The sequence below is a fragment of the Alligator sinensis genome, unplaced genomic scaffold (genome assembly GCF_000455745.1).
Source record: "Alligator sinensis unplaced genomic scaffold, ASM45574v1 scaffold97_1, whole genome shotgun sequence".
In the NCBI taxonomy this organism is placed as follows: Eukaryota; Metazoa; Chordata; order Crocodylia; family Alligatoridae; genus Alligator; species Alligator sinensis.
In genome coordinates this window covers 2,529,230-2,550,273 of record NW_005841921.1, presented here as the reverse complement: position 1 = coordinate 2,550,273, position 21,044 = coordinate 2,529,230, and the positions used below count along the sequence as shown (strand labels likewise).

General features: G+C 43.1%; 1 protein-coding gene across 1 annotated transcript in view; it reads left to right on the top strand.

The window, feature by feature from the left end:
* Positions 1-18,605: 18,605 nt before the first annotated feature.
* Positions 18,606-21,044, top strand: part of NFATC3 (nuclear factor of activated T cells 3) — a gene marked incomplete at its 5' end in the record, with an annotated part of 156,718 nt that continues 154,279 nt past the window's right edge. The window contains one exon of the mRNA XM_025198422.1: positions 18,606-18,672. Within this exon, the coding sequence (XP_025054207.1) occupies positions 18,606-18,672 (67 nt within the window). The remainder of the gene's footprint in view (positions 18,673-21,044) is intronic.

Genomic DNA, 21,044 nt, shown 5'->3' with positions numbered 1-21,044 from the left:
CGGCTGCTATTAAATCCCCTCTGTCTTCTCTTCCCCAGACTAAGTAAGCCCAGTTCCCTCAGCCTCTCCTCATGAATCATGTCCCCCAGCCCCCTAACCATTTTTGTTGTCTTCACTGGACTCTCTCCAATTTGCTACCTCCTTTCTGTATTGAGGGGCCCAAAACTGAACAACTTCGCACTTGTCCTTATTGAACCTCTTGAGATTTCTTTTGTCTCAGTCCTCCAATTTAACAAGGTCTCTGTGAATCCTTCTACTACTAGGAACATATCTACTACTCCCCCCAGCTTGGTATCATCTGCAGATTTGCAAAGGGTGCACCCCATCCCATCTTCCAGGTCACTGATAAAAATATTGAACAAAACTGGTCCCAGGACTGACCCCTGGGACACTCCACTTGATACCAGCTGCCAACTAGACATCAAGCCATTGATTACTACCCTTTGAGCCTGATGGTCCTGCCAGTTTTCTATCTACCTTACAGTCCATTCATTCAACCCATACTTCCTTAGTTTGCTTTCAAGAATGCTTTGGGAGACCATATCAAAAGCCTTGCTATATCACATCCACTGATCTCCCTGCATCCACAGAGCTAGTCATCTCATCATAGAAAGCAATCAAGTTGGTCAGGCATGACTTGCCATTGGTGAATCCAGGCTGACTGTTCCTGATCCTCCTCTTCTCCTCCAAGTGCTAAGGAATAGATTCCTTGAGGACCTGTTCCATGATTTTCCAAGGACTAAGGTGAGGTTGATTAGTCTGTAGTTCCCTGGATCTTCCTTCTTCCCTTTATCAAAGATGGGCATTATATTTACCTTTGTACAATCATCCAGGACCTCTCCCAGTCACCACAAGTTTCAAAGATAATGGCCTGTGGCTCTGCAATCACATCAGCCAACTCCATCAGCACCCTCTGGTGCATCAGATCTGGCCCCATGATCATCATCTGTCACTAGGTTACCTCCCCCATTTAGTAAGGGACCCACAGCTTCCCTGATCTTCCTCTTGTTACTGACATACTTGTAGAAACACTTCTTATTACTCTTCATGTCCCTTGCTAGCTGAAACTCCAATTGCACTGTGGGCTTCCTGATTTCATCCCTGCATGCCCAAGCAATATTCTTATATTCCTCCCTAGTTATTTGTCGAAGTTTCCATTTCTTGTAAGCTTCCTTTTTGTGTCTTAACTCACTGAAGAGTTCCCTGCTAAACCAAGCTGGTCTTCTATTTACTAGACTTCCTGCATACTGGGATGGTTTGTTCCTGCCCTCATTAAGGTTTATTTAAAATTCAACCAGTTCTCCTGGATTCCTTTCCCGCTCAGGCTGGCCTCTCAGGGGATCCTGCCCATCAGTTCCCTGGGTGAGTCAAAATCTGCTTTTCTGACACCCAGGGTCCTTACTCCACTGCTCTCCTTCCTTCCTTTCCTAAAGATCCTGAACTCAATCATCTTGTGATCACTGATGCTCAAATTGCCATCTAATAATACATTCTCCATCAATTTTTCCTTTTTTGTGAGCAGCAGGTCAAGAAGAGCATGGCCCCTACTTGGCTTCGCCAACACTTGTAACAGGAAGTTGTCCCCAATACTCTCCAAAAACTTCTTGGATAGCCTATGCACTGCTGTATTGCCCTCCCAGCAGATATCAGGGTGATTGAAGTCCTTCATGAGAACCAGGGGCTGTGATCAGGAAACTTCCACTAGCTGTTTGAAGAAAGCCTCATCCTCCTGATATGGGGGTCTGTAGTGTACACCCATCATGACAATACCCTTGTTGCTCTCCCTATTGGACCCTAACCCAGAGATTTTCAACAGGCCTATCATCAGTTTCATATTGGAACTCCAAGCAATCATACAGCTCTTTTACATAATGTGTAACTTTTCTTCTTCTCCCCTGCCTGTCCTTTCTGAACAGTTTATATCCATCCATGACAGTGCTCCAGTTATGCAAGCTGCTCTACCAGGTGTCTGTTATTCCAATCACATCAAAGTTCTGTGACTGTGCCAGGACTTCCAATTCTTTCTGCTTGTTGCCCAGGCACTGTGCATTCATGTATAGACACCTGAGGTAACTAGCTGATTGCTCTGATTTCTCAGGAAGAATGAGAAGGCCTTCCCTGTTGCCCTCTCCTGTCTGCAAACATGCTATTCCCTCTCTTCTTCAGGTGGATCCAGTCACTTCCTAGCAATCTTTCTTTTTGGAACAACATCCCATGGTTGAAGAAGCCAAAGCCCTTCTGGTGACACCATCTGCGCAGCCATGCATTGATCTGCAGGATGCATCTGTTCCTGCCCGGGCCCCTCCCCTTGACTAGAAGGACTGAGGAGAACAGCACCTGAGCCCCTGTCCCCTTTGCCCTTGTACCCAGAGACCTGTATTCACTTTTGATCTGCTCAGGGTCACGCCTGGCAGTATCGTTGGTGCCCACATGGATGAGCAGCAAGAGGTAGTAGTCGGAGGGCGAGATGAGTTGCAGTAATCCCTCTGTGACATCTTGGATCTGGGCTCCGGGCAAGCAGCAGGCCTCTTGAGACAACAGGTCAGGCCGGCAGATGGAAAAAAGTTACAAGCTCCTACTAATATGCCTTAATTATGAGCTAATTGTATAAAGAGGTGAAAGAATAGTCTTGATTCTATATTTATGCTCCAACTTCCCCTTCTTGTGAGACTGCTGTTTAGGGGTCTAAGAAAAACAAGTTTGTTGTCTCAATACAGTTTCATGGGGAAAGGAGTCTACAACACAAAACCAGCAATCAGCTACCAACCCATACTGGATGTGAATAGTTACTTTGAGATGAAAAGGCTTCAGATTTCACTATCAGTTTCATGCTGATACATGATTCACCCTGATTCATGCTTTTTTAAAATTTTAAAGTTATTTTTAGAATGTTAAGGGTGTGCTAATATTCATTTTTGTTCCATGTGATATGCACTTGACTAATCAGTCTCTAAGCTCTGCACAATTGAAGCAGACATTCTTCAAGGTTTGGCCCAGAGGTTTCTGCAATTATCTGTTCCCAAAAGCTTTTTAATGATTTTTGCTGCAATGGCACAGACCAGTACATTCCTTCCCTATTACTTGTCATGCAGAAAGAGTCCTATTTTTTTTTTTTCTGGATCCTGATTATGTTTCCCCAGTGTTGTCCCTTTCGGTCTGAAAGAAATCTATCAGCCTATTCTACTACCCTTAATGAAGCATGCCAGTGGTAAACATTTGCTAACTGCTACAGTAAACAAGGAATAAAATGATTTGAAATGGCAGAGTCCACACTTTCTTGAAAAAGTGCTAACTCAGTGGTGCAAACCACAATTCTCTTTGGAGGCAGTATGCCAAAAGCTGCAAGACACAAACAGAGAACTGTGGGTTTGCGATTGGAGGACTGCTATGCAGTTTGTGGCTACACTTCAAGGTAGCTACACATGTAAGCAGGTTGCAGATGAAGTAGTTGAATACAAAAAAGCTAAGTAGAGCTTATGGGTTTGGACTGGACTTCCATGTCTTATCACAATCAGAATTGGGAAATGCAAAATGAAAAAGTGAAGAGTTTTTCTTTTCTTTAAAACACAGTCATAGTTTGGGTGTGGGGCCAGTTGTCTTATAAAAACCAAAGCACCTTGCTTATACTTAATGGGTGTATCTACATGTGTATTTACGCATGCCTAAACTTAATGATCCTTTGCCTAAGGCACATTAAGGTGATATATGCGTGCATCTACATATGGACATGCTAATGCGCATTAAGGCTCATTAAATTTAGGTGTGAATAGCTAAGTCACACTAACGCATGTGCAGACGCACATTAACATGGCGTGTGTTCATTAACACACGCCACATTAATGCGCATTAGCATGTCTACATGTGCGCTTATGCGACTTAGCTATTCGCACCTAAATTTAATGCATAGGCATTAAATGCACGGGCTCTACCTTACAGATTACACTTTATATTAAGGCTCACATAGCCTTCAGTCATCATTTTTAAAGCACATCAAGGGCATGCATGTGTACACACGTGCCCTTGATGTGCCTTAAAAATGGCGATTGTAAGCTAAGCCCACCTAAGAGACACGTATAGGCATGCCCACTGAAAACCTGTTCCCACCCTTCCATTCAGAGACATGCTATGTGACTGCTTTTATGGATTAATCAGCTCATTTTCTCAACCATTTTTATAGAACATGTTCCCCTTAAAACTTCAACCCACAACGTCCTGTTCTGAGTGAATTACTTAACCTCTGATCTTGTACAGTTAATTGGCAACTGTTCCTTTCCTTTTAGGATGTTTCCTGTTTGTGATCCTTTTAGAAATATAAGCATAACATTTTCTGACAATGTTCAGGGTTTCAGGTAAGACTATGTATTTTATTTATAGAACAATGTTTTAGATGTCTTCACAATGTGAGTGTGTGTGAGAGAGAGAGAGGTGCAGCTCCTTGATCTCATATTACAAACTGTAAACTTGTCCCCTCTTGCACTGTCTCTGGCTTCAGATTGTTCCCATTCACCACTCTATCCTTAAGAAAAAAAAAAAGGGGGAAGGGGCGAGAGAGAAAAAAACTAATAAATAAGGGCTTATCTCTTACCACTCTGTCTTCATGCCTTTCTGTGTTCACCTGGAACCAGTCCTTGCTCATATTAAACCAGAGAATAAATAAGGCTGATGGTCCAGGGATAGTGGATAGAAAGAGGAAACAAAACACTAAGATGCCTAGAAATATTTGCTTTACTAAACAGGCAATTGAGAGCATTTGGCACTTGTGATTTATATGCATGTACCACCAGAAGCCTTATTTCCAGATAAAATTATTTCAAAATGGGAGTATTTTCAGTCTAAGGAGGTAATAAATAATAAGCACTATAAATCCTGGAAAGGTAATGTTTAATTTTAACTTTTAAATTAATTAAATTGCTTTAAGGCAGAGGTTGGCAACCTGCATCCCACTGGACAAAGAGAATAAATCCAGTCTGGGGTGGTGGGGACTGGTAGCACACAACATTGGGAGCACCTTCTCTGCCCTACGCCATGCATTCCTCTGCCACGTGTTGCTCATCTACCCAGTGGGTGCATCTACACATGCACTTAACTGCACAGTAGACTAATTTGCTGCAGTGTAAAGCATAACAGTCTATACATGCAATGCTATTAGACCGCAGCAAACTAATTTTCACCGCCATAAGATAGTACTGTTGGGGTCAGTACTATCTTATAGTGATGAAAATAACTGTGCCTAAATACACATGTAAACAATGACCCAGGCATAAATTGCACCTGGTCAGCCAAGACAGCAGGGGATCCAGATGCCTGCCTGCTGCCTAGTCATGTGGCTCAACTCTTTGGATACTCTCATGCCCCAGCCAGCCCTGATGCCACCACCAAAAACCTAGGGTAGCCCCCCTCCTCCCCGCCAAGCCTGCTGCCAGGCCAGGGCTGCTCTGCCCCAGTTCAAACTGCTCTGGTCCTGGGTGTGCATGTAATCACTGTGCCCAGGAGCTGTTAACTCTGGCACAAACTGCACTGGAGTTTATCACACCACACTAATTGAATGGGTAGATGCACCGAGTATCCAGTAGTCACCCCAGCCCTCTCTCCTCTGTGTTTCAGGCTGCTCTCTTCCTACAACAACGGGCTCCATTCTTACCCACACTGTAGAATTAATTACTCCCCATCACAACTGGCAATGGAAATCAGTAACAGGTGTACTGTTTATGGCTGTAATATGATGGCTCAAGATAGCAGTCTTCAGCACATGACAGGGAGGGCTGCAGCAGTGACTGGGTCACAGACAGTTTTTTAAAAAGATCGCCAACCCCTGCATTAAATTATAGAAGTGAAGCTAGAGCACCCAAATGTCCTTAACTCTACCTTATAGATTATATTTTATATTTACAGATTATACTAGTCATAATTATGGTTGTGTTATTAATAGTTGGAGTGATTTTTGTGATAGTGTATAGTCCCAGATTAAATGACCTATTAAAGTTGCTTTACATTTTTGTCCTCCACATGGCACCTTTGTAGGGTAGACAATACTGTTTAGTACCCAAATGGACAATACAGTAGTTTTAAAATATTTGGGTTTTTGCTCAGTTTAACCTTGGCACTGACATTTCTTTGGTTTATAATTGTTTTGATAATTTCTACCTTCACTTGCTTTGAAGTTTAACCTTAATTTCTGTACTTATCCTCAAAATTATTATTTCTCTCAACCTGGTTAACTGTCTGGAAACTTCCTCTTTTTTTTTTTTTAATTTAATTTTTCATGATGGTCAGATAATAAGAAATCAAACAACAATATTTTCAATGCTTTGTAGATTTTTTCATAGCCATTTAATTTTTAAACCCTGTAATTCTGATTTATTTATAGTTTATGACCATTTCCTAACAGAAATACTCTCCCCTTTATAAAAGTAATATGCTGTTGTTCTCTGTGATAAATCTGTAACATTGTATTACTGTTTGTAGAGTGTTCTTGTAAAATGTTGTGGTATTTTCAAAGGCATAAACATGCTCTCATAATGAAAATGTAACTAAAGTATCTGCTCAGGTAGTTCCCCAGTTGGTGCCTCTGGTTTTTTTAGCTAGCTTTCCCCTTTAATCTGTTACTTGAACAACTGTGTAAACCCAGAGGATTATAGTCCATATGACAGCACCAGGAAGGGCAGCAGTTGCTCTCTCCAACATATTTTGCTGAGCAAAAGCATGTCAAAGCCATCAGAGTAGCTCAGTGTAGTTATGTGCTGAAAAAGCCATGCATTGTAGTGATCATGGGTACATAAGGGTACTGCTTAGCTGCTGCCTGATGAATCCTTATCCAACCAAAGCCACTTTGTAGATTGATTTTTCCCCTCATTGTCATTTAAATTGAGCAAGACAGGAAAAAGAGTGAGTGGTGTGTGTTAACTGAAATGTGAATAGATTCTCCGCACTCCCTTTTGCCCCATTTCGTCTGTGAGCACATGTATTCCAATTTGGTGGTTTATAACAAGACAAAGGGAATTTTTTGTGAAGAACCCTTCTAAATTTTAAGCATCAACAAATCACTGAGATCTGTCTCCTCCCTTCCCCCCCCACATCCTTTTTCCTACATCACTGTCCTTGTTACTTTCACAGGGCATGTTTTTCTTGATACAGCCATCCTTTCCCCTTTGCATGTTACAGAATACCTTATGCCCTCTCTCTATGACACACTATTTGTTTAAATAATTTTTCTTCATACCTTGGCTTTTACCCAGGTGCCCTCTTTCCCAGATCTTTTTCAGCAGCTGAGCTAAAAAAAGCTCAGAGGGGTGGTGATTGGCCTTTTTTGGTTTATTTTCCTTTGTTTTACATAGGTTTCTGCTTGTGCTATTTGTACATAAGACCATTCATTTGTCACACTAGCATTCCTCAGTACAGTAGCATTTTTCTTCTGTTAAAATATTTGATGATAATCTTTCCATGTTACCTTAAAAATCATCAGGTCCATTACTCCTACTTATTTTTTGTTTAAACAAGGATAAATAGGTGCACCAGCAGTTTACATTTGAGCTGGAAAAAAACAATTATTTTCTCACACTGGGTTTTTTAGAGGCTTTCATTTTGGGAGTGAAAAGAGAGATTAAATTAGGCAAAAAGACAATTTTCAGGTCTGTGGGGTTTTTGTTTTGTGTTGATTTTTTTTTGGGGGGGGTTGTTTTTGTTTTGTTTTGCTTCATTTATTTCCCATGCCTTTTTCTAGAAAGTACACAAATGATTATCTTTAATTCCCTGTCACAAGATACCACAGTGTATTTGTTGAGAACATTTCTTTTGACCTCCTCACGCATCTCTTAATCCATGGCTGAAACTCTGTAAAGGTAGTTTGGAACTCCATTAATTTTGTGTTCCACTGCTCTGAGATTGATGGCTGAGAGTTAAAACTTAACTGATTTTTCTCTAAAGTATACTTTGCTTCTGTGTACTTTACATTGTCTCCTTTTATCTTCCATTTTGTCTAGAGTTTCAGATGGCTTATGGGAGTATATGGCATCTTTCACTTCCAGCTCATTGGCTGAATCATAGGTGACTGGTAGGAGGGGCATGGGGAGGAGGGGGGGAACTTGCCTCCTTGAGATTGGCCGCCACCACTGGCTTCTGCGGGGGGGTGCTGCTCACCACCCCACCACCGCTCACAAACTGTGCCCCCGCCAGTCTCAGGAGGCACCAGTCACCCATGGGTTGAATTCAAGGGAAGTAGGCATTGATCAGAATTTGTTACCATCTAATAGTTTGGGGACATCAGTCTAGCTCAGCAGTTGGCAACCTTTAAGGAGCAGTGGGCTGAAATAACACAGCTGGGCCTGAAGGTGGGCTGCAACTTACAACCCAGATGTTGCTTCCCTCTGAAGGGATGCAGCACTGCTGATGCACTTGTGACCTCACTGCCACTAAGGGTGCAGACAGAAGTTTTATTTGTTGTGTGATTGGCCCCCTGAAAGAGCTCTACAGCTGTGCTATGACACACATGCATGGCTGTAGAGTGCTTTAAAAGTGTCTGATTGCACAACAAATTACCTTCTGCTCCCTAGGGTCAATCTACACAATCAGTGTTGGGCTGAGGCAACCCAGCACTACCCCCATTGCTATCTGTGGAAAAGAAGGGGGAAAGGGGAGTGGGAGCAAGCTGCAGTCTGGGGTTTCCTGGCCTGAGCTAAGCAGGGAGGGGTAGACTGGAGCCCCACTGCCTCACAGCTCCACCTCCATTCCCTTCCCCCTCCAGCTCAGGCCAGACAAACCAGAGCCCACAGCTCACTCCCCTTCCCTTCTTGCAGACAGCACTAGAGATGGGGGGGGAGAAGATAGAGAATGCAGGGAGGGGAGGGAAGTGTGTCTGTGTCCACTCCCAGGAGCAGGGCTGGGGCGGGGCGGGGCAAGGGCAGTGGTGCCCCTCTACAGGCTGCACATGCACCACCCAGGCAGATGGGCGGGGCGGGGCAGGGCTCGCATGGAGCAGCCACTACTGCTCCGCACCACCGCTGCCTCGCCCCACCCTGCTTTCCCATGGCCGGCCGCATGTACGGCTCTACAGGCTGTAGACAGGCAGTGCGTGAGGTGTGAAATGCATCAGCAGCCTATGGAGCCACACCTGTGACCAACTGCAGGAAAGCATTGTGGGGCACAGCAGTGGCGGTGCTGGTGACAGCCATATGCGAGCCCTTCCCCCCCCATCCCGCCACATGGTACGTGCAGCCCGCAGAAGGTTACCACTGCCCTTGCCCCACCTAGGCCCTGCTTCTGGCACAGAGTGAGCTGAGGCGGGGGGTGGGGCGGCTCTGCCGTGTGGCACCCCACCCCCTGCCCCAGGTAAGAAGCAAAAAATAGGAAGATGCTGGGGAAGACACTGCCAATGTGCCCCAGGGAATGCTCTGTGCCCACCTCCCCATGCGTACCCCTACGGCCTAAGTACTCCTGGGGGTACACATAACCCCGGTTGACAACTCCTTGTCTAGACTGTAGCTGGTACATGTCAAAAGAGCAAACCTCTATCACCCGCACTAATTGATTCCTTTTGTTTTGTTTTGTTATATAAACCCAGATTGCTATAGATTTAAAGTTGTGCTGAAAGAACTTCCCTTTAGTCTATTTAGGGCACATTGCCAGGGAAGCTTATGCTGCTGCTGCATGCACTATGTTTCCATGCTAAGCCATTTGATCAGAAGGGTTATCAATCCAACACCTTTCACAAGCACTGTGTCCAATGGTGTTTACTGTTAAAGAATTTTATTTCTTAAAACAGTAGTGCTGCTTTACTTTTCCAGCTTTTCTCTCCAACTTTTTGCATTTCTGGCCATAACTTTGAAGCATGTATTTGCTCATCTCCTGTGCTGGACCCCAGAGCTGTTTGGTTAAATTTATTTAATCTCTTTTCCCTGTATTTGGGTTATTATTAATGTTATGTTTTTTCCCCCTCCTTTCATAATAACTTTCCATTTATATGCAGCAGATCTGTACATCTTAAACTGTTTATTGTGATCACACACCTTTTTAATATGGAGGACTGATTACTGTTACCTTGTTTTTTCATGCAGTGGAGCATGGAGCCTGCCTCTCCCCCCGCTGTGGGCAGCACTGCTGGAGTGGAGCCCATGGCAGAGGTGGGTGCAGGCTGCCCACAGTGAACTTGGGCAGAGGTGGTAGGGCCAGCTCCCTGCCACTGCGTGCACTTCCAGGGGGGTGTGGGAACCCGTGCCCCGAGATCTGTGTGCAAGGCAGGATGAGCTGCCTGCTGTGGGCTCAGGCTCCCTGCTGTGTTGCCTTCCCCCAGGGCCTCAGATGCCCAGCAGGTGGAACCCAGTGTGGCAGGGCAGGGCAGAGCAGAGCTGGACCAGGCACGGAAGCTCCTTGCTGCTGTGAGCTCTGCACTGCCTGGGCGATGCACCCTCTGCCTGCCCTGCAGCAGCAAGGGGCACAACCTGTGGGGCAGGCAGGGGATGCCTCACCAGAGCAATGCAGGGCTTGTAATGGCAAGGAGTTTCCCCATGCAGCCCTGCTCTGCCCTGCCCTGCCACACCAGGTCCCACCCACTGGCCTGCAGAGGCCCTGGGGGAGAGCAGCAAGCATGGGTGACTGGTGCCTCTTGGCCCTGGGGGGGCACCAGCGGCTGATCACCAGCTGGGGGTGGTGGTCCCTCATGGGCTGATCGCCAGTCCTGGAAGCGCTGGTGGCAAAACCGGAAGTGCCACCAGAGCAACACAGGGAGGGCACTGGCCAGCGCTCCCCATTCCCTGGCCAGCAAGGGCCAATTTCAGTGGGGGCATGTGCAGGGGGGTAGCAGGGTGGGGAACCTGAGCCTGCAGTGGGCAGCTGAACCCCGCACGCAGATCTGAGGAGCGTGGGACCCTGACACCTCAGGAGTGTGTGCAGTGGCAGGGAGCTGGTTGCACCCCCTTGCCCCCCTGGACAAGCCACCCATAGCCTTATCCCTCTCCCTGCCTGGGCCCTGGCTGCACACTCCAGCCCTGAACCCCAAGCCCTGCCCTGGCTGGGCAGTAGCCCCAGCCCAGCCCAGCCCAACTCCCTCCCTCCCTATGGGGGCCTCAATCCCTCCCACCCTCCCCCTTACCTGTGGGAGTCCAGGCTGCCAGGCACCCCCTGCCTGACTGCCCTCCTCCCACTCCCCCCAGCCCCTTGCAGGCTGGAACTCTGCCACCCTGCAGAGAGCTCTTTGCAAAAGTTCAAAATTTTCATGTTTCTCCACTAAAATGAGAAATTCATGTTTTTCTCAGGTAAAAGGGGAAATCTGCATTTTTCTCCATTTTCCTATGGGAAATGGAAAACTGAATCCCTGGCGATATTTCACTTCTGTCAACAGGTATACTAAAATAGAAGTTTTCAAATTAGCTATGTTTTATTAACTGAACAAATGTGCATGTGTATATATAAGAGAAACAAAAATATGGTCAATGAGGAGAGAAATTAATAGAATTTAAACACTGCTATATGGACAGCTAGAGCAGTCCTGAACTTTAAGTATAAACCAGATAATATTTGAGCCTGATATTTTCCATTCCTGTTCACATCTTTGATCTGTTAAATCTAAATGGTCCTCATATTTTAAAAGGGCTTCATCTACTCAAAAGCAACCCCACTTACAATATCCAATGATATACATGAAAAAATCTTCTGACAATTGAAGACAAATTCATTTCATAATGTAAAACTGGATTATCCTTTATTTTAGCTTGCACAACTCTGAATGTTATTGGTCACAAATTTATATCAGACAAATTTAACCGCACATGAAAGACTATCTATGTCAAGTTTGGAAGAACCTCACAGCTTTTTATTAAGATTGATCTATTAAGACTGATTAAATAAATTCATTATATTCCATTTATTTGACAATTTTACTTTTTCTGGTCCTGGTTTCCTCAAATTGATGCATCTGCCACATAACTTGTGTAAAACATTTATCGTTGTGACTAAGTTATAATAGATGAGCAGTTTTAATAAGCATGTAGGTCACTGAATCAGGAAAATACTTGGAATCAGATTTCTACTGCAAAAGTATTTTGCAAATTTGCTTTACATTAGTATTCATGTACTATTCCCTGTTTTGGCCAAGGTACATCCCAATGGTTCTATTCATTACAACAGTTAGAAAATGAGTACACAGGAGTGGTGAATGCAGCCAAAGTAAATTTGTTTTAAAAGGGTGAATATTTATTGAAATATTTCCAGCATTCTCTTGACTCTAATCATGGTCTCTTACCTAAGCAAGCAGAGCTGTCTTCAGCCTGGAATAGTCTTTACACAAAACTTACCACCTCATGCAGTAAAAGTTAGTTTTGTGTTTTCTTTTTCAACATTCTTCAAGTTTTGAATGTATACATAGTTTACCTTTATTTTTTTGTAATATCATGTAACAGGATGAACTAGCTCTTTATGGGACAGAACAACCAGGGAAGAACAAACTGCATTCACAAGAGGTTGTAGAGAATTATTTGACCTACCTGGTTAATATCAAATGACTATTAGCTAAAGGAGATAGAGAACTCCAGCTCCACTTAGAAAGAAGGCGAGGATCTTACAGTATTGAGGGACAATGCTCATCTTTAGACAACTGAGGATGTGCAATTTTCACAGGTGAGCAGAGCAATTGTTTTATACCATCATGTTCATCTTCTGTTTTGTGTTTGAACAATACATGAAGCCCTAATACAAGGGCTGTGGATGATTCGAACATGACTGATAGATTTACCAGCCCATACTTAGGAATACAAGAATGACCACATGAACACGTGAGTAATACAGCTTGTCTTTTTGCCCACAGTGGCTTACACAGAATGCTTCAGAAAGGTAAATTTCCTTCCTCTAGAATGCATTTGAGTTTATTATGCAACGCTGTGAGATAAGAAAATATTCTCCCTTTACCCATAAGGAAACCTAACAACTTCCCACTCAAAAAATATCTGAGGTCAAGTAACACCAAGACACTCCAGAATCTGCCCAGATAATTGCTGGAGGATCTAAAGCCTATAGGAACATCTTCATATTAATGTCAGTAGTAATACACATTATAACTCCACTGTGCACTCATTCCATTTGAAGCTCTCAAATCATTTCACCAACACTGCTGATCATAAATGTAGCTTTGCGATGATAGCCATGTGATCAGGTAGTGCCAGACCTCTTACTGCAAGGCCTTTAATTCTCTTACTAGACATGTATGTAAAAGTGACCTTCATATGAAGCAATTCATGTCTGCTCTTTAAAAACAATAAAGTATATCATATATATATAAACAGCAAAAAACTTTATGAAGTAATGTCTGCTTTACATAAATAAACAATAAAGAAAGGCAGTAATTGCTTAATGTCTGAGATAGATTGAAGAAAAATACAGCCCTAATCTTATTATCCCAAAATCAGGGGACCGATGAAACTTCCTACCAAAGACTGTAAAATACTTAAATGAGACTCTGTGGTCCCATTAAGGTTTTATGTGGGGTATGTTTTTGTCGCCATATGCCTTGTGGGCAATGTTGCACTCTGTAAAGTTTGTTACATTACAAATGCTCCATTGATCAGATTTTCAGCACAGAGAATAAAAAGAAAGTGTACCGGTTTAGATAACCCCTCTATAATTAGCAATTATAGTGAAAGGAGACTCAGCAGAATGCTTCCATTTTGCAGCCATTCTATCTCAGATGGTCTGAAAATGTACAAAAGAGTTTATCAAAGTCCACTCAAATCACTCTTCTGTTAACATACCTGCTAACAACTACCAAGCACTCTGAAGACTGAACTAGGACAGCTGCTAAAGTTCTTATGAAAGTTTCCAATACAGTGCAGTTTACTTTTGGCACAAGATAATTTTTTTTAAAAAGGTTCACATTTCATCCATGCACTGGTGATTAGCCAAGAAAATTATTAAAATAGCCAGATGTCAAATATTAAATAGAAATAACCTATGAACTTGTGTGCAGAATGCAAACTCCTCACCCTGTATACATGCTGATCTTAACTAGCATACTTTAATAAGTTCACATCATTAATGATAGAAATTAGGGTATTACTCTTACAGAAATCTCTCTCTCATGGATAATAATCTGTATGCTTAAAAGATGGATCAACATATTCTGTAAGAAACTGATATTCATCATCAGCTGCAAATGTATCTTTGTTCAAATCTAAGGATGGATACCATACACATATCAAGTACACGCAGATTGGAAAACAAGTAGAATTTAGAAATGAAATGTACAGTCTCCCTCATTTAAACATTGCCTGTGTCACACTCCTGGTTTTTATTTTTTTTCAACAACGTAGCTGCAACAAGTACAAAATTTGGTGTTACCTTTATCTGCTAGTTCCAGGATTCAGCTGTTTCTCTTTGCTTTGCTTGTCTAGTCTTTGGCTGCTGACAGCTATTTTGCACACCCTCCCCAAAGGCAACACTCAGAACTCCTTTCCTAGATACCCCCCACCTCCAGTTTGCTTGTTGCTTATGAACAGGTCTAGAATCAATCACAAAGGAAAGTCAGATTAAGCACTTGAAATATACACTTAATCCTTATGCTTGTAATTTTGTGTCATATGAGATTAAAATTGCTGTGTCTGCAGTTACACAGCTGGGTGTGACTTGCTGCCTGATTGTGTACATGTGGAAGGGAAATTTCATCTGCTCCCAGGGAAACATGGTTCTAGTATATAACTACAAATCTAGGGGTCCAAACTCTCATGCATATGACAAAATCCAGGAGATAAAACAATATAGCCCTCATCCCACTGGGCAGTTCCAAAACTCTCCAGCAGACAGCTGTGATTTGGTGAGAGCCCATCAGGAAGTACGTTCCTTTCCCCTGAAAATAACCAGATGCATGAAACAACTCAAGTGTCCAAGGGTGCTTGTACATGTGAGGTGGGGTTTAGTTATTCTAAATTAAAAAGTGGGTTTTTAATTGTGGATTTTTAATTGTGACCCACCGTTTCAATTTAGGGGCTTCCATCACTGATGGAATAATGACAGCCCACCATCGGCTCCCCCACCCCTGCTGCCACAGGCAGGCTCTGCTCTGGGGGTAAAAAAAGCACTGAGGGGCCTGATCCTTTTTTCTATACATGTACAAGCACCCCCAGAGGATAGTCTGTAGCTCCACCTACAGTAGGGCAATAATCCAGTCTAAAAGCTAAAGACATGATTCACATACACATCTGAAAGAAAAAAAATATCATCTTCTGACAAGAGACAAGTGAAAAAGGCTCCCTGGGTCATAGTTTGCAATTTGATCATTCAAAGGCAACTAGGAGCCAAATCAGCCTTCCACACTGTGGACTTTAGTCGCATGTTGACGTAAATCCTGAAAGAGAGGCTTCTGCAACCTCAATGAACTTCTCTCTCTCTTCCTCCCCCCTCCCCCCACTCATCTGCCTCCTCAAGACTGAGCTGCAGCCAGTTCATTTTCATCTATGCCCTAGTCACATCTATTCTTTAGGGAAAAGGCTTTTCAACAAGAGGTAAGGGGTGGTATTCAGTGTACTGTGACAAGGATACTTTTCTGAGCAGTAAAGGGTGAGATGGAAAAAATGTGAAGAAAAGGCAAAGAAGAATGGGAGGGGTTGGGCAGAGCTGGATGTAGAGAGATAGTTGGCTATATCTGATCTGGAAATCAGAACAAACCATTACAAAATTTGTACAAATAGACCATAATTGATTTAAAATGCATCTTTAACAATTAGGCAGACAAGGTTCTTTGGGTGAATCTAATATCTTTTATTAGACCAACTTAAATAGCCACCTAGATACCATGTGAAGAACTGCTGCAGTACAGAAGAAACCCCCCCACAAATCGCACACCGCTGGTTATGACATATCACCCCTCCCTTGAACCTGTACAGAAAATCCTCAAACAATTACAACCCATACTAGAAAGAGACCCTATTCTTAAAAAGATCTTCCCAGAGCCCCCCATCCTAGCCTTCAAACAAGCACCGAACCTCTCCAACCTCATCACCAGAAGCAAACTTCCTCAAGCCCAGAACACGCCAAAAGGATCCAGACCGTGCCATGACAAGAAATGCAAACCCTGCCAACACATCTCCACCACCTCCACTATTACTACACCCCACAACAGAACCATCAGCATTCCTGGATCTTACAGCTGCACCTCCAGAAATGTAATATATCTCATCCAATGCACCAAATGACCTGATGGAAAATATGTAGGAGAGACCAATCAACCTCCTGGATACTAAAAATCATGGACTAAATACAGACATTGGATTTATGACACATTATAACCTGCCTGACATCTGACTCCCCAGGTATCGCTCCACTTTCATCCCCCTTTTCTCTCCCTCCCCCACCCCAGCCTGTCTCTCACCCATTGACTCCTCAATCTACATTTTCACTATCTGTCTTGTATGCAGACCAGCCCAGCCTCTGGCTTCTTTACTTTTCATTCCATCCGGGAAGAGCACACACCAACTGCTGAAACTTCCTTAGCCTGACAAAGGGTTTTTGAACCCAAAAGCTTGCTTAATAATTGTTTTCAAACTATTTAAGTTGGTCTAATAAAAGATATCAGATTCACCCAAAGAACCTTGTCTGCCTATGTCCTTAGACCAACACGACTACAACCTACACCTCTAACAATTAGACGTCTACATGTTTTGAATGTTGTTAAGTAAAAGGCCATGCCCAATTGTTTTGATAACCTTCTTCAGTGCAAGTAAGTGCTCTTTCAAGTGCTACCTCCTGAAATTTACAGTGGGTCTAAAAGCAATGCCTAATCCATCTACAGCACAAGCGCAACTTGCAGAAAATCTTGCTCAAGAATTGTGAGTAGAGTTTTCTTTTATAGCTAAGGGGTATCACACACAAGCAGATGTTTGCCTATATTTTTCTCTAAGCACATGAATAATAATCATTCTATTGGGATCTCAGCTTAGATAGAACAGGAGATAGCCATGGTTTCTCAATATTATATAATTTGACAAAACAATTATCCAGATTCAAGCAAGGTGACTATAAAAGGCAAAAATTCCAAAGCATCAGACTGGTCAATTCTTAAACATTAGGCAAAATTATAAATTGTGAGACAGGAGATTCCCTGAAAAGAGCCAGTGGCTCTGGAAACTGCATTCCGTGTACTTTACTATAGCAAACATTCATCGTAGACCTTTTTCATTCAAGAATGTACATAGTTTTTTTTATCTTAGTTAATCCAATTACACATTATTTTCCAGCCTACATGACCTTGGATTTAGAGTTAAAAGCAGGCTCCAGGCCAAGTAGGAGTGAGCTCATTTTCAAGGATTGGGCCTTTTTAGAGAGTGGGAGTTAGCTGTCCTGGTAAGAGAATCAACTTTTTGATTATGCATTGCAAAAGCGGTATAATGAGATGAAGGAAGTGAGTTGTGAAGCATCCAGTAGTGGGTGGGTGATAATAAGATCACTTTTGATATCTGATAAATAGCCTAGTCAAGCTAAACATGAGTGTAGCTACTGTAAACAAAGCTCTATATGTTACTACTTTAGCACATGTGGATTTCTGTATTATACTATTCTTTTTGCATGTGTCAAATGTATTGCTTAAAATACTATGTAAGACTACTTATATTGATATATATGCACCAACAGTGTGTGTGAACAACAAAGTACAGTGTAGATGATACTTAGGAATGTATATAGCACTTTGATTTCCAAAAAGTTTTACAAACATTAGCTAATACATTCTCACAACAGCTTTGAAGTAGGTAATAATACATTAGATGTGGTATTGCTATCCCACTTGCAAAACAAAAGTTTAAAGACCAGATTTTCAAATGTTTAATAACTTGTGACAGGACTGATTTGATGCTTACTGCCTGATTTCAGATGGGCTGAGCAGAAACAATCAGCTGAAGTCAATGTAAGCTGTCTGTGCTCACCAATCATGAAAATCAGACTCAGGTGATGTTTAATGAAGCAGTCAAAGATAGGGATTCCTTCTAAACGTATTGGCCAGGCAATCTTGAGAAGAAGTTTGTATCAGAGATGAGGTAAGAATGTGGGAATCATTCTTAGTCATCCTGGCCTCAGCTAAGATTTGGAAATTCTTGACTACTGGTCCTGACCTCAGGCCACCAGACTTCTTCTTTCTAAAGTGTTATTCTGATACGAGTGTATTTTATAGTTTAAGCCTGATTCAATGTAGCCATCTTTTTCCTGTAAAATACCCAAAATCCCAACTTACAAAAGTGTGAGTGTGCATGTTTTCTCTAGATACAAAAGTACTGCATATTTGTATCTGCTACAAAGTCTTATGGTGAAATACCTTCTCAAAAACTTTTTTGGCCCTCTTGGTTTGTAAGCCACTATGGGTGTGTCTACACATTCAATACTGCGCTGTAATTATGGTGCATTTAGTACCTGCAATAATAGGTACTAATTTAATGCAGCATAAATGGCACTACTGTATATTAGCACAGAGGAATGCTTTTTGTGTGATGCTTAATGCTCATTGAATTCCATCTACTGTGCAGTAGTGTGGTTTTTGCCAGCTGCACTAATGAGCAGTAGAATTAGTCCAGTGTGCGTTAAGCAATCTCGCGTAGAAATACCCAGCATTAACCAATTTACAGGAGTAGATGCATCACTGATTGTCATTACTGAAGGTCCTCCCAGTTTTCAGTTGTGCCCCCACAGCACCAGAAAAAAAACAAACAGGTAACTTATTTAGGTATGTAGGTTAAAAAAAAGTGGCCTATTTAATTGTGTTTTGAGATTTTTCTCTTTACATTTCCAAGGGTTTCCTTTTTCTTACTACACTTATATGACATGCAAGATTACACCCCCTTTTCTCCTTTTCTCTGTATTCTTTGTATTTGAAGACCAATAACTCTAAGTATGTTCTTAAAAGAGAAAAAACAGCTTGAAAGCTGTCTGTTCTCAGCTAAACAGACTTGAAAACACCACTCCCAACATGCAAGATAATTACACACACTTAACATTTGTTCCATGCAATGTTTGTATTCTCATTAAGATAAACCATGAAAAGCTTCCGTTCTTCCTTCTGCAGAATTTTTCAAGTTATGTCTGTTTCAGAGTATATTAGGGTTCATTATTTTCAGGTGCCAGGGGCTAGTAGTCTTTCCACCTCAATTTCTAAAAGAGTGCAGGGATGGACAGGATTAACCAAACTCCTTAAAAACTTGCAGAGAATATCAGTTTTGCCTTTTCCCTCCTTCAACATCTCTCAGGTGCCGAAAAGAAAAGCAGGAGAGAGGTCATATGCCCCTGTAGACCTACCTAAACAGCAAGAAACAGGAAAAGGTTGTGTGCATTTAAAACATCTAAATTGGGTTTACTATCAATGGAAGACATTCCAGCTCACCTTGAACCTTTTATGTCATTTAGTTTTAACTGTATAAACATTGCATATGTAGATAATTTCATTCCATTGATTTAATGATTTATTAATAAAATCAAATTCTTTGGCTGTTAAATGATATGGCTTCTGTATCCAGAGCTTATCTAGGTTACACATTACATACTATAAATCAGTTAAGTAACATTTACACTTCTGCTTATGAGGAAATGTGACATGGTACAGCTAACTAGGTTTTTCATCTTGCTGAAGCATGACAAACATTGCTCAGTGCCAACCATAAATCTAGAATGCTCACAAAAGTAATGTCTTTTGTATTAGTCTGTTCTTGCCAGCAGCCTTGGTTTTGTATTATTCTGGCCTACATTGTGATTGGTGCCATAAAGCCATTCAGTTGTTATGCAGGTGTTGGTTGGCTGCAAATTCCAGTCCCATACAACTGTGGTTTCAAGCTGGGGACAGGCAATTATTTTGTAAAATCTGTTTAGCACTACTTCTCTTTTCCTTTACTTGTCATCCTTATGAGGACAGCAGCCAGGTTGAACATAACTAAAGGTAGGCTGCCTTACAGACATAATCCTGAGATTTTTATAATTTCCTCAACATTTTCTTTGTGCTGATGATGGAGGCACACTACATAGATGCCAAGGCAGTTCACCTTTTCCTGTCTTTTCTTTCTTCCACTGTTCAGAACCCAGCAGCACCCAATGCACTCGTGTCCCCTGTACACATGCAGGTAAAGGCACAATAGGATCTAATGCACAATTCACATGATCACACCTTCTGCTGTGCCATACATGGATGGCAGGAGACATGATTGTGGGATTGTGCATTAGATCCCATCATACCTTATCCCCTCAGCCCAATTCTAGGCTCCCTCTGCACCAGTAAAAAGCAAGCTTCTGCAGCTGGGAGCCCCCACAATTGCAGGGCTCCCAGCCACAGGGGCTCGGCACACACCACCAGGCCAGATCACAAAGGGTTTCCTGCACTCCTGGGGTGGGGGGTGGGGAATCCTCTGGCCTGGGGGGTTTCTCATGCTCCAGAGCCCCTGGCAGCTGAAATCCCCAGGGTTTCACACGGGGCAGGGTGCACCAATGTGGCTGGGAGCTTTGGCAGCTGATGGGTCTCCTAGCTGCAGGGCAGACCACTCTACACCTGCAAATGGAAGCTAGTAGTAACCCACTCTCAAGCTAATACACGTTTTCCAGGCGTGACTTCAGAGCTGGTTGGAGTTTTTTTTATCTTCCAGCAGCTATTCCTAGGCCGAGCTGGTCTGCAGGCAATTGCACAATTAACCAGTTAATTGCACAAGAGCGCTAAAGCAGAGGGGCGGCGCAGACTCCGAGCCGGTATTTACAGCCCGATGACGGTGACCATTCCGCCATTCCAGCCACCAAGCAGCCTTGGCAGGGAAGAGCAGGGCGTGTCACCTGACGGCGGGAGCACGGCGGCCCTTTCCGGGCCACACGGACTTCGCTCGCTGCAGCGCGTGGACCGGGGGGGCTCCTATGACGTCGCAGTCCACGAGGCCTTCGCCCGCAGCCAGAGCGAGTCTGCGCCGCGGCCCCGCCCCCCACGGCTGAGCGTGAAGCCTACAGCTCCCAGCAGCCCTCGGGGCATCACGCGCCACTCCCCCCCTCCCGCGCCGCTGCCTAAGTCACCAGGCAAACGCAGCGTGGGAGCCACGCGAGCGGGGCGGGGCGGGGCC